Source organism: Henckelia pumila, chromosome 4 (assembly GCF_033568475.1).
Source record: "Henckelia pumila isolate YLH828 chromosome 4, ASM3356847v2, whole genome shotgun sequence".
Classification (NCBI taxonomy): domain Eukaryota; kingdom Viridiplantae; phylum Streptophyta; class Magnoliopsida; order Lamiales; family Gesneriaceae; genus Henckelia; species Henckelia pumila.
The window spans coordinates 178,311,234-178,325,269 of record NC_133123.1 but is presented as its reverse complement, the minus strand read 5'-3'; the positions used below and the strand labels follow the sequence as shown (position 1 = coordinate 178,325,269).

Sequence of the window (14,036 nt, the reverse complement as noted above, 5' to 3'; positions counted from 1 at the left end):
TTTATCAGTTTTCATATTAAGGATTAATTTTCTCCCCCGCCCAACCAAAAACATATTATTCTCAACACATTTTTGTGGGTTTAGATTAATATATATAAAACCTTGAACAAATATATTATACATTATACATATCTATATTATTCTCATTCTCCTACGCCAAATACATTATTTATAATAGATTTTAATTTGTTGATATTAAAATAAATAAATTATTATATCAAATATGAAGATATTGCAAACCCGAAACTGGATAATGGGATAGGATATATATGGCCCAAAAAAAATGATCCCAAATTTATCGAATTTTCGGTATACCGAAAATTTCGATATGGTATGATAACGATGTACCAAATTTTTTGGTACGGATATTGAATTCGAAAATTTCAATATATATTAGAATACCGAAATAATATATAAAAAGTTGAAAAATATATAATATTTTTAAACAATATAGAAGGTTTTTTTTAAACGGTGGTATATACCGATAATGTACCGAATTCTCGAAATACCGTAAAATTTCGGCATATTATGTATGCTATTTCTATGTGCCAAAAATTTCAGTACGTATGCCGAAAGTTTCGATATGATATCGGTACCGGTATAAAATTTTCTTATACCGTAATTTTCGATACGATATGCGATTTTCAGTACGGTAGTATATCATCCCTACGGATGTGACACAAATACATCGTCTCTGACATCAACATGTGTTGTGTCGTATTTCTATTCTCGATTAAAAATGATTAAAATTGTCAAAAATCGTAATATGTATAACTAAGACTGAATTTCGATAACAAAGAAAACAGAAAAAAAAAGATACATACATGATCAAAAATATAATTTTATTGAGAAATTTTTTTTCTAAAATAATATTATAATAAGAAATGAAATACCCCAAAAAAATATATATAGTATGCCCCGTTCGGTTAATCCAATTACATCAATTGAAATACGCTTGGAATCGGCTATAGTGATTTTCTAAAATTATTTTTAAAAAAAAAACTGAGCTAAATTCGGGATAATTGCATTCGGACCCCTTGTGAAAGATCTAATTGTCTTAAAACCCCCTGTGATAAATCAATTGGCTTATTGCTCCTCGTGATTTTAAAACTTTGGCACACTTGCCCCTTTCTCTATTTTAATTAAATTCAATTAGCAAATGTCTGTTATACCCTCATATATAAAAAAATAATACGTTGTCGTATTCAACAAAAATCTTGAAGGAACATACAATGCGAAGAGTGGTGATTCTCGCGAACCCTAATTTTGAACCAGCGGAGGTTTGAAGAGAAATTGAGACATCGATAGGTGCAGGTACTTATGCTCTTCTTTCTAGTATCATGGATTTAGCAATCGATTTTGACGTTTGGTATGGAGGTGTGTTCAAGAAAAAATTCGAAGGTGTTCATCCGAAAATTTCTTATGTTGGGGGAATAAAACACCAGTTTAAGAGAGTGAACTTTGATAGGTTTAATATGAAGGATTTATTTGCTCTTTATAAGCTCTGTGGTGGCAACAAGTTGAATGTTCGATTTTATTATAGGATTCCTGGTTGGGTAATAGAACAGGGTCTGATAGAAATTATGGGGGATAAAGAGGTCAGTGATATGTATGACTGGTATAAGGAATTAGAATTGATAACTATTTGGATTGAGGAGACAATGCCATTGCCTGAAATGGTTTTGGACCCAGATGGTAATGTTGTTGATGCAGTGGAGTTTATACACTCAAAACCAGTAGGTTATATTGAATATCACAAGGAATCTGTAGCTAGCCCTAAACCTACTGAGAATGCTACCTTAGATGATGAATTCCTTGCTGATAATACGCAAGTCCATGAGACTTTTTATTGCTCTGGTCCTAATTTGTCTGAATCTGAACCAAATCCTACTGAAAATGTTGGAGACAATGCTTCCAATCAACAGCCATGTAACTTTGATGATCACTACAATGACATTCATGAAGGGATTAGTGATGGCAGTGAATTTTATGATTCTTCAGATGAAAACTATTCAGTTGGAGTTGAGAAGTCAAGTTCCGATGATGATTCAACATATGAAATGTTGAAAGGTGTTCTTGGGAGTGATGAAGAGGATATTTTTGCTGAAGAAGGTGTTGTAGGAGAAGGGATGAGAGAGAGTATGATTAGGAAAGACAACAAAGGTAAGAGCAAAGTTTGTGAGAAGAGAAAGAGGAATGAAGATTCAAATAGTGCAGCTAACTGGGCAAGTGATGATGGTGAGGAAGATGACCTCATTAGTCTTGATGGATCTGATAATGATGGCCCTAAGCATCCAACTTATAAAGAGGGGCAGAATATGAAGGATTTCAAACTTGTGGTTGGTATGAAATTCAAGAATGCAACAGAGTTCAGGGAGGTTCTTAGAGATTGCATGGTTAGAATGGGTTATGAGTTGGTGTTGAAAAATAATGAGAAAAGTAGGATAACCGGTGTTTGTAAACACGGTTGTGATTGGAGGATTCATGCTTCACTGGTTCAAGGTGGTCCAACATTCCAAATCAAAACAATCAACGGAGCTCACACTTGTGCAAGAACTCATACCAACAGATTTGCTAGCTACAAGTACTTGGGCAGAAGAATTGAAAATATTGTAAGAGATAATCCAGATATCATGATCGATCAACTACAGAATATAATATTGAGAAAATGTGCAGTGAAAGTTGGTTATTGGAAAGTTTTAAGGGCAAAGAAGGCTGCTCTTCAGAAGATAAGAGGGATTGATGGTGTCCAGTACCAGCTTAGAGATTATTGCGAGACAATGTTGAAATATAATCCAGGCAGTAAGATTATAATTAGGAAGAAAGAAGACTTTGAGCCACCAACCTTTGATAAGTTGTATTACAGTTTGCAAGCAATGAAAGGATGTTTTTTGTCAGGGTGTAGGCCTATTATTGGACTTGATGGTTGCTTTCTGAAAACAGTACATGGTGGACAGATATTAGCTGCTGTTGGTAGGGATGGTAATGACAACATGGTTCCTATTGCATTGGCTATAGTACAAGTAGAGAACCGCGAAAACTGGACTTGGTTTCTAAGTGAGTTGCTAGAAGACATAGGAGGTTTGGGAGAGGATATATGGACTTTTATCTCAGATAGACAAAAGGGTCTTATTGAGGCTTTGAAGGATTTGGTGCCTAATTCTCATCATAGGTATTGCTTACGACACATGTATCAAAACTTCAAAAAAAAATACAGGGGAGTAGAATTGAAGAGTCTGTTTTGGAAAGCTGGTACTACCGCAAATAAAAATGAGTTTGATGTTCACATGAAGAAGATTTTTGAAATTGATCCAAAGATAAATTCTAGTTATGAGACAGCTTATGAGTGGCTCCAAAATATTCCACCGATTCATTGGGCTAGAAGTCATTTTCCCACTGTTTGTTTGTCAGATGTAGTAGTGAACAATTTGTGTGAATCATTCAATAGCTCGATCTTGGAGGCTAGGGACAAACCAATAATAACAATGTTGGAGTGCATAAGGAATAAAATGATGAAGAGGATTCAACAGAAGAAAATTGGAATAGAGAGATATATTGGTGAGATTTGTCCCAATATAATGAGAAGGATCAATAAGAATAAAAATTTCTCCATATTGGTGAGATTTGTCCCAATATAATGAGAAGGATCAATAAGAATAAAAATTTCTCCAGAAATTTTTTTGCAATATACTGTGGGGAAAATGAATTCCAAATCCAGTGCTTGTCTTCTCAAGGTGTACTTAGTCAATATGTGGTTGATTTGAACAAGAAGACATGTACATGTGGTATGTTCCAGCTTTGTGGGTATCCTTGTGCTCATGCATGCACTGCCATCGGTGACAATAGACAGAAATTGGAGGATTTTGTTGATAAATGTTATAGCAAGAGTGAATATTTGAGGATTTATTCACACATGATTCATGTCGTGCCTGGACAAGCTGATTGGTGCAAAACACAAGGTGAACCATTGAATGCACCAATATATAAGAGAAAGAAAGGAAGACCTCAAAGAATGAGAAGAAGAGAAGCAGATGAGGGTGGCAGTAGCATGTCTACAAGAAAGGGACTCACTCATACTTGTTCAAAGTGCTTGGAGCTTGGACACAACAGAGCAACTTGTAAAAATCCAGTTCATCCAAAATCAAAAATGTGCAAGGTAACAATCGATTCAGATATTCCAATACAATGTTTCTCAAACATTTTGACCAAACTTTCAATTATAGGGAGCTGCTGGACAAAGAACTGAAGGCCCAGAAACACAGTCATCTACAGTACCAAGACAGGCACCAAGGAGGCTAGCAAGCCATGTTCCAAATACAAATCCTCAGGTATCTATCAATAGAGCTTGTGTTCATGTATTTATGTATATAATTTTTAAAATTTATGGCAGGTAACACAGAAAGCTGAAAGCTTTCCTCAAGCATCTTCAACCAGAGCATCAAATTGTCATTCAAGGGTAAGAAGAGGACCCAATACTCAATACAGTGCAATGGACAATCTACATGGAAGTGTCAGTGCTAGTGCTAGTGCTAGTGCTAGTGTCAGTGCCAGTGCTAGTGCAAGTGCAAGTTCAAGAGCTAGAGCAAGAGCCGCTGCAACTGGAGAAGGTATCTCTAAAGCAGCTGCAACTGCCACTATCCATGGTTCAACACAAGGAAGAAGTGCAAGATCTAGTGCAACAGCTCATGTTGGAGGAAAAAATGCAAGCTCAAGTGCAAGTGCTTTAAGATGAAAAATTCAGATGTGGATATGCTCTTGTTTGTCTGGAATAATTGGTAGTAGAGTTTTTGGAATGAAAGAATTCTGGCTAGTTTTTTTATATATGTCTTGGATATGCTACTCTTTTAAGATGAGATGGAACAAACATGATGCAATTTTTTGTATTTTGAGTTTTTGGTGTATGTTTTGGTACTTTATGAATTGCAAACTACCATTTTGATCCATTATCCAGATTGTTATATTTGGTGTCATTTTGTGTTGTTACCATTTTATTATGATCATACAATGTTTATTGCAATCTTATTTCCAAATCCACATTAAGCTAACCTTAACAAAGGAAATACAAAATATTGATTACCACAATCAAACTTTCTTCATTCATAACAACAAAATATGGCAGAAATTAACTACATTACATTACATTCATCTGCCTAATTCAAGTTGACAGAAACTAAAAGAGTACAAACATCATTCAAATACAATACACGCTTCACTTGACCAAGAGAACGATGAGCACCAAGAGGAAGAAAATCGCAGCAACCCAACTAACATGCACATATCCAGTGGAAAGTGAAGCACTTGTAGTGGAAAGTGAATCGTTCTTGGTCTCTTGCACCTTGGACAGAACTTCTGCTTCTTCATCTTGCCTCTCAACACCATCGTAGCTACTATAACTTACACCTATGTCACCAAATGATTCACCTTCACCTCCATTTGGTAGCTAGCTATAGCTTTGAGGTTTACACCAACGAAAAAATTCACAATGATTCTTCGCACAACAGTAATACAACGTTCCTTTTGATTTTTTTTTTTCAGAAACCACAACCCTGATATCGGCCAAAATCTTGCAGAAACAAGTTGGTGTGTTCGGATACCTTAAATCCAAGTTAGGCTTCGTGGATTTTCTGCATCGGCTTTGAGATTGAGATTCCATTGATGCTGCCTTCAATTATTATTCCTACTCAGCCAAACAAACCCAACGACTTGTGAAAGAAGGAGAAAACAATAAAAAAAGAAAATAATAAAGGGCAATTAAGTCAGACCATGTACAAAAAGTACCAAAAATCAATAAAAATTCGCATGTACAACGCGTGTACTCACACCACCAGTTGAAGGGGGCCGTGTGCCAAAGTTTTAAAATCACGAGGAGCAATAAGCCAATTGATTTATCATAGGGGGTTTTACGACAATTAGAACTTTCACAGGGGGTTCGAATGCAAAAAACCCGCTAAATTCAGAAGCTTACCGCATGTCTGGTGAGGGCTGAGATACCAAAAATTAAGATAATAGTACATATTTTGTATAATTTAGCATGATTGTTTGTCTTTACGGGTTGATAAATATTGGTCTTACTTAAATTGCACATGCCAACTAAAAATAATTTATGATCGAATATATATACATATATATATATATATATATATATATATATATATATATGGTCCTTGAAAACAAAAGATATGTGAAAGGTGTCAAGTTTTGTATATATATCGGGTTTGGTTTGATAATGGCAATTAAGGATCGTAGGATATATATATATATAGAGTTTCGATTACACGAGCAATGATAGTGCTTAATCGTGTCACGCCCAAATTATCCGACTCAATCAGATAAACAAATAATGCAGTAGTGTGAGTAGGGATCGTTCCCACGAGGAAAGGTAAATTTAATGTGTTCTAAATAAATAAAAGGCGATTTTGAAGTTTGAGATTAACTACTGAAAATTTTAAACAATGAAAATTCACTAACATGCAAGATTGAATAATAAACTTGGAGAAATCAATAAGAGACGAGACTTGGTATCGGTCGACTACACCCTTGATATTCATTCATTCAATCATCGATTCCCTAAAAATAATTAGTCCTATTAAATATTCGTCACTGAAAACTAAATTCCTATTTCATCGTAATTTTAGTTAATTAGAAAACAGCATTCTAAATTAACCATTACCAATGAATTAACCCGATAACAACAATCTAGATTTAAATCCACGGTAGCATTCAAACTAGTAAAACTGACGAACCTAAACAACACAAACACCAGCGGTTGTATTTAGCCTAGTCAATAATTGATCCTACGATTTAATAAACTCAACAGCAGAAAATATCAAACGTAGTTTCTTCGCAAATTAGATTGTTCAAACAATTACGGATTTGAATTTTAATTTAGCTATCGTTCGCAATACAAACATTACGAATCGAATCTCATGAATAAAATATATCAAGGTTTCGTCTCCCTCAACCAAGTATTAAAAGATTTAGCTACAACGATTCATCACCAAATCAATAAAAATTCAAATAAAAGAAGAAAACTAGAGAAGAAATTGAGGAACAAAACCTAGCCTCCAAGAGAGAGTCTCGAAATCTGATAATAAATCCTTAAAAACAGAATTAAGAGTCTAATAAAACCTAGAGTCCAAAATAACAAAATTTCCAAAATTAAAAAATAATTTCCGAACAGGCCCGCGCGCTCAATCGCATGGAGTACGCCCGATCGATCGCGTGAAAATATGCATTTCTCTGTTTTCAACTTCTCGGCCCGCGCTCAATCCTGCTGAGTACGTGCGATCGAGCGCATGGAAATATGCAAAATTCTGCCTTCATAATCCGGATACCTCGCTCGATCCTATTGAGTTCGGGGGATCGATCGCATGGAAAAAACCAATATTCTGCCTTCGTTTTCTTTATCTTGAAATCTCCTACACATTAAACCCGGGAGTATGTTATGAATATAAATGCATGCAAAAGACAAAACTAAGATAAAACATGAACAAAAACAATTAAATGCATGCAAACTACCAACAAAATAACAACAAAATATGCAAACAAAACACGACTATCAAATACCCCCACACTTAATCCTTGCTCGCCCTCGAGCAAGTCATGTAAAAACAAAATGAAACAGGACAAACACATAAGAAAGGACGATTATGAATAAAATTTAGCCTCAGAGAAAACCACTTTCATCCAAAAACAAGTTCATAGCTACTCTCAATCATCAATGATACACCTTCAGTCGAATGCGAATGTGTGTGTGTGCCATGTTACCCCAGCTACATGCAACTTCAAAAGACAAAGCTTCAAGACTGTTCGCCGACCTATAACAATTCAGTGCAAGTATCACAATCAAGAACTCTCCTCCCAACAATCCATCAACAAAACACAAATCTCTCAAGCTAACTAAGCACTAATTTGCGATTTCTTTTGCAGTCCCAATAATTATCCGCATACTTAGCTATGAAATAGTGAATAGGATTTCAAACATATTTCATGCCCGGATGGAACTAATGCCTTACTAATTTATTTTTTTCAAGGCTAAACCCCATTTTATTTTTTCCGCAGACTTAGCCACAAACAAGATGAGTAGGATTTCAAACATCTTGCTTGCAACCCGGATGGGGTTGATTACTTCATAAACATGCTATAAAAACTGATTTTTTTTCTTTTCCTACTTCTAAAAATACCCAAGAGAGTAAATGTTAAATCAACATGATCATCAAGACTTAAGAACCATCAAGTTCCACAAACACCTATTGTCGTGCAATGGTCCAACAGACATCCACGATATCTAATACATCACTACACTTCACTGGTTAAACATGCGTGCTTGAAAATATTCAACAATCAACCTATGGTTTCTCATGTCCAATCAAGAGTAAAATTTTTCAAAAATCATCATTTTTCAACTATCTCATCATAGGCTAACAACTCATCCTCAACTTATGCATTTGAACAACAAAAACGACAACACAAAAATACGATGCATAACAACACAAGAAAAATGCAAAACAAAAGAAACAAAATGCAAAATGCAAACAATGAACCCCCCCCCCCCCACTTAACCTAAGCATTGTCCTCAATGCATTACAAGACAAAACACAAAAAATCAACGAAACAATATGCTATGCGACAAATGAAAAGCAAAACTCCCCTAGTTCAATGGTCGGCGGCATCTTCCTCTTCATGCTCGGGAGGTAGGACAGGATCGGTGCCTTGAAAGTCGGAAGGCTGTGGAAATGGGATAGCTGGGGGCAATGTGGTGGGGTCAATCCCGAGCCGCTCGGAAATGCCTCGACAAATAAAGTCCAAGGCCTGAAAATTCGAGGCCACTGCTGCATTGAAAGCATTCTGATATTGGGCTTGATTGGCCAACGCTCGAACCGTGACAGTAGTGGTTCGGCGTGGAAGCGGTGGAGGGCGTAGTGGGTCGGGCACTGGCACAAATTGATCGTCTACCATGAACTGGCTCCTCCGATATTCTCATTTGGCATCGATAGTCGCGCCGTCAATAGGACGCATGGGTTGTAACCATTCTTCGTCGGGTCGATGTGGCTGTTGGAAAACGTGTTCAGATCAATTAAGAATTGATATCCGGTGCAGCGGAAGTTTAAAAATTTTTATTTTTCGATATAGAACGATTCCATATCATGGGTATCAAAACTTTACGATTAAATTATGCAAGTAAAAATAAAATCATAATTAAATTTTTACCTATTCAAGAAACAGCTTGATTATGGATACCAACAGAATTTAATCTGCTCTTCTTGTATATCCCGAGAACCGATGGCTTCACGATCAATCTTCGGAATAAGGTCCACGAACAGAAAACAGAAACCCTCTGATTGATTGCACTAGAAATCAATCAGATGTTTATCGATGAGAATAAACAGATTTGATCTGTTAATTCGGAATGTAATTTTTCACAAAAATCACTGACCGAATTTTCTCAAAAGGGACAGAGGATTTTCGAAAATCCCCTTGAATTATTTTTATGTGAATTTCGAAAATTGCTAGAATTAATTGTATCAATTTTCGAACACTACATATGTATTTATAGATAATTTCTAGACTAGATTAAGTTATAATTGTATTAGAACTCTAACTCCTTAGGGCCCACAATCCATAACTTAAGCCCAACAAGCCAAGCCCGTTGTTATAGAAATTAATATAAAATTCATCATGACTCCGATTGATAAACCGATTTCACCAATGTGCACAGAAACCATTTCTGCACCTTTTAAAGTCAAGATAATTTTTCTGAATCCGAATTCAGTGATTTCCAAAAATGCTCATCCCTATGTCATTTTAGGAAATTCCACTCCCTTTTAGTTAAGAAGTCCAACTTCTCTTTCATTAAATTTAACTCTTTAAATTTAACTATCTCAACGGGGTTTAGTAATCCATTACTTGTGTGACCCTCAATGGTTCAGGGATACAGCTAGCCGTGGGCTCACAACTCCTTGTGACTCGGAACAACAATTTCCGACTTGCCCAACGAATCATGTTAAGAGCGTCTAGCAACATCGCCCCATGATTCCCTAGGTATCACTGATAGTGCCTGCAAGAACCAGTAGATTTTGGTTAGCGTACAGTACGGTCCCTTCATCCATATATCCCGATCGAATCAACAACCATTGGTGCATCGAGAGTCGTTCGAGATTCGATAACTATGCATTACATCTTGGAGATCAAATAGTGACATCGCATGTGTTACTAGGAAAACCGAGTAACCTAAAACACATCATGTACTCTGGCCAGAGATTCGTCACACTAATATCTCCTCAGATCGCATAGGATATCCACACTCGCAAGTATGTGGTGAATCCTTGACAACAAAGAATCGACTCCTATATGTGTCGTAACTGTACCCAATCCCGACACCTGATGACCCCAATAGAGTCGGTAAACGAGTCAAAGTACAGTACTAACATATAGAGTCTCAATGATATTTCATGTAGTAAGGACTAATGGTGTACAACCAAAACCGCGGACTTTATCCACTCGATAAGTGATAACCACTTGGAAAGTTCGAATAGGGTAGTTCGATCATTCATCATATGAATATCCATTTGCATGCTTTGAACATCTCCATGTCCATTACCAATGAAACGTGGTACTTGGCATCACAAATGCTAGTCTCAATCTCAAGCGATCCTTATCCTTATTAGCGGACGGCTCAATTGACTAGGAACTGTTTAGAATATACAGTGACTATAAGATGTGTTTCATAATAGTGATCTCTCTTTATTCACTATCTCATCTTACTTACACTATAGTATATTCAAGGTCTTTATCAAAACATCAATAGTATATCACAATATAACAATATGAAGAAAGAAAAAAAAATGCCATTAATGAATGTAAATTATATTAAACAAAAATTATTTATACATAGAGTAATAAAAACCCTTAGCCACAAGTTGGCTAACCGGGCACCCACTCTTTCTGTGGCACCCCAGCGCGCAAGCACAGTTGCGTGATAATCATCGGAAAGTAGAGACCCGCCGTCCTCGTAGTGATGGAATGCCTCATCTGACTGTGTATCACACGCCCCGCATTCACCGGTAATTGAATATCAAGAACGTAGAGTAGGACGGCCCTCTCAACATGGACCTCTCTTGTAACGCCCCGTTTTTATCTTAAATGAGTTTATTTGAGTTAATCGGAGATTACAGAGTTCAAGAGCCGACTTGATTTTGATCAGGGTCCTTTTTGCAAATTTTGGATATTTCAGGGACTAAAACACAAATATTGAGTTTAATATATTATCTACACTTGGAAGAGATTTGACTTAGTCTCATTTGCTTCTCCTTCTTCCCTTCCATCATTTTCTTCCATTGAAGCTTGGGGAAACGCCTCTTCAAGCTTTCAGAATCCAGTCCGAGCTCGATCCGGCCGTTGGAATTTATTTCTAAAGGCAGATTATCGATCACTGCAGTGAGAGCTCTGTTATATTGTAAGTTCTTCTACGATCGGATACATTCTAGTTTTTGGATGTTGTTAGAATCGTTTGAGATTCGAGTATGTTGTTCTTGACAGAGTTCTGATCGTTTATTATCTGTCGATTTTGAATTAGAGCGACGTTCGGATTTGTTATGATTTTTGGAAGCCATTTTCGAAAATGTGGATTTTTGGATTGATGGGTTTGCTTTGTTATTGTTGTTTTGGGCATTGATATGAAGTTATATCGGTATTGAACTGTTGTCTGCGTTTCCGGTTTGTTCAGTTTATAGCCGTTATGCCGTCGGTTTGAGTTTTGGAGATTTCGAACCATTTTGGTATTGATTGAAGCTTTGGATTGTGAGTGATCATTGTTGTTAATCAACTCTTGTATTCGTACAGATTCGTTGGAGTTTGTCGAGCCCTGTGCTAGCAGCATTGTTCGTCGAGAGTTGGACGAAGAACGGTAAAGAGATTTCCTTGAACCGTTGTTTGTTGTTTAGGTTGTATAGTTGTTGATACAATATTTTGTTGTAGCATGTTCGGAGTTGGATCTACGACATTTAAAGGTAAAAGCAGTAATCGTAGCGGGATAGCATACTCGGGACAGTTGGTTCTCGAGTTTCCCTTTCAAATCACATATTGCATCTACACTTGTTCTAGCATGAGGAACTTGTGTCTTGTTGATTGATTTTGCTTTTGACTATGTGGCTTATTTTTTATGTTTCTGCTATGCATTCATCTTGAGCCTACGTTGATTTCAGCGGGCAGAACCGCCCTTTTTGTTTGGACGTTTGGGAACTATGATTGAGTGGCCTAGGTCATAGTCGTATCGCCTAGTGCTAGCATACTCATTATGGTTGCTCAAATTCTAGAGGAGTGAGATATGTGGCACCACCTCGATTGGGAAAATCGGTGAGTCGTCACATGATCTCATCCTCGGGATTCCAAAAGCACAACAGCAATCCCTCGTTTATCAGATTTGATATCCCGGTTTAAAGACATGCATTTCATTACGTTGTTATTGATTTTGTTGTTGTCTTGAAAGAAGGTTTATTGTTGTATTACTTGATATGTTGATTTTACTGGGATTATCATTCTCATCGGTTTATCCGGCTGTTGGTTTGTTTTGTATGTGTACTTGGCAACAGGAAGGACAGGATCAAGTCAGCATAGACCTGGTTAGCGTCAAGAGCAAGAGATAGAAGTGAGACTCGTTTAGAAGTCGAATCAGCATGTCAATCTAGTTATGTTTTGCGAACATGTTTAGTCATTCGAACTTCTCGTATTTGTTTTGTAAGCAAGAATCGATGTAGGTACTACCGAATTGAATGTTTCTCTTTCCTAAACCTTTCTTGTATTGTTATTGGCTTGTCAAATACTTTTAATGCAAGTGTTTAGGTTTTGTTGAGTTTATTTCGATGCCTTAATATTTCTGGGCGAGAGGACGGCGCGGTCGCGCGGCCTCTTTGCGAGGAAAGGGCGCGGGCACTCTTCCTTAGAGCGCGGGCGCGCTGGTTTTTTTGCGAAGCATCGGCGCGGGCGCGCTTCCTTAGAGCGTGGGTGCGCTGGTTTTAGCGAAGCTTCGGCGCGGGCGCACGAGCCTTCTTTTAAAATAAAAAAAAAGTCATTGGTTGCTTCTAATCTTGGTTTCTCGTTTACTTATCGGTTGTTTTTTCCGAGATTAGTTGATTAGAAATGAGGTCTCACATTAAGTGGTATCAGAGCGATAAGATTCTTGGTTGAGCTAGAATGAGTGGGGTAGATCGAGTCTGCGTGTATTGGCTCCTCGCATGTGTTTGAATTATTTTAGCTGTATAATTAATTCCATGTGAGCATGCTTTATTGTTGAGAATTATTTGAATTACATGGTTATGTGATTTACTTTTATAAAGCATGATCTACTTGAGATATAACTGCTTATGTCATCGACTGGTATCCGGTTTTTTGAGCGGTTGTAAAGGGCACCAGTTGTAGCGATTAAGATATCTTGTGCCCTAACCTTTGTTATTTAGATGGGTCCTCGTCGAGGGATAAACAGAAACACACCGCCAGTTATTTCCGCAACCGAGCAAGCTAGTACTGAAACGGTTGAGATGGATGCTATAGCAACGCCTATGGAAACCTTGCTGAAGAGGTTTCAGTCGTTTAATCCGCCGTTGCTGATTGGTTTAGAAAATCCAGTTGACTGCGAGAGTTGGTTGGATGATATCGATCAGTTGTTCGATTCCATTGACTACACCGATGACCGCCGAATCAGGTTAGTCATTCATCAGCTCCGTGGGGTTGCTAAGAGCTGGTGGATCATGACGAAGAAAGCAATGGAGAGTAGAGGTACGGAAGTTACTTGGTCTCTTTTTAAATCTGAGTTTTATAAGCGGTTTTTCCCTATCTCATATCGCAAAGATAAGGGAGCAGAGTTTTCCAATCTGAGGCAAGGGAATCTGAACATTGAAGAGTATGTGGCTAAGTTTGATAGTCTGTTGCATTTTGCACCGCTAATTGCCGGAGATGAAGAAGCTAAGGCAGATCACTTCATCAATGGTTTGAACCCCGACGTCTTCACGTTGGTAAACACCAACAGGTCTAACAACTTT

General features: G+C 37.2%; 1 protein-coding gene across 1 annotated transcript; it reads left to right on the top strand.

The window, feature by feature from the left end:
- The first annotated feature begins 3,939 nt into the window (after positions 1-3,939).
- Positions 3,940-4,735, top strand: LOC140894588 (uncharacterized). The gene is made up of 3 exons (XM_073303141.1): positions 3,940-4,156; positions 4,224-4,328; positions 4,391-4,735. The coding sequence occupies exons 1-3, from the start codon at positions 4,013-4,015 to the stop codon at positions 4,730-4,732; spliced, it is 591 nt and encodes a 196-aa protein (XP_073159242.1). The 5' UTR covers positions 3,940-4,012; the 3' UTR covers positions 4,733-4,735.
- Positions 4,736-14,036: the final 9,301 nt, after the last annotated feature.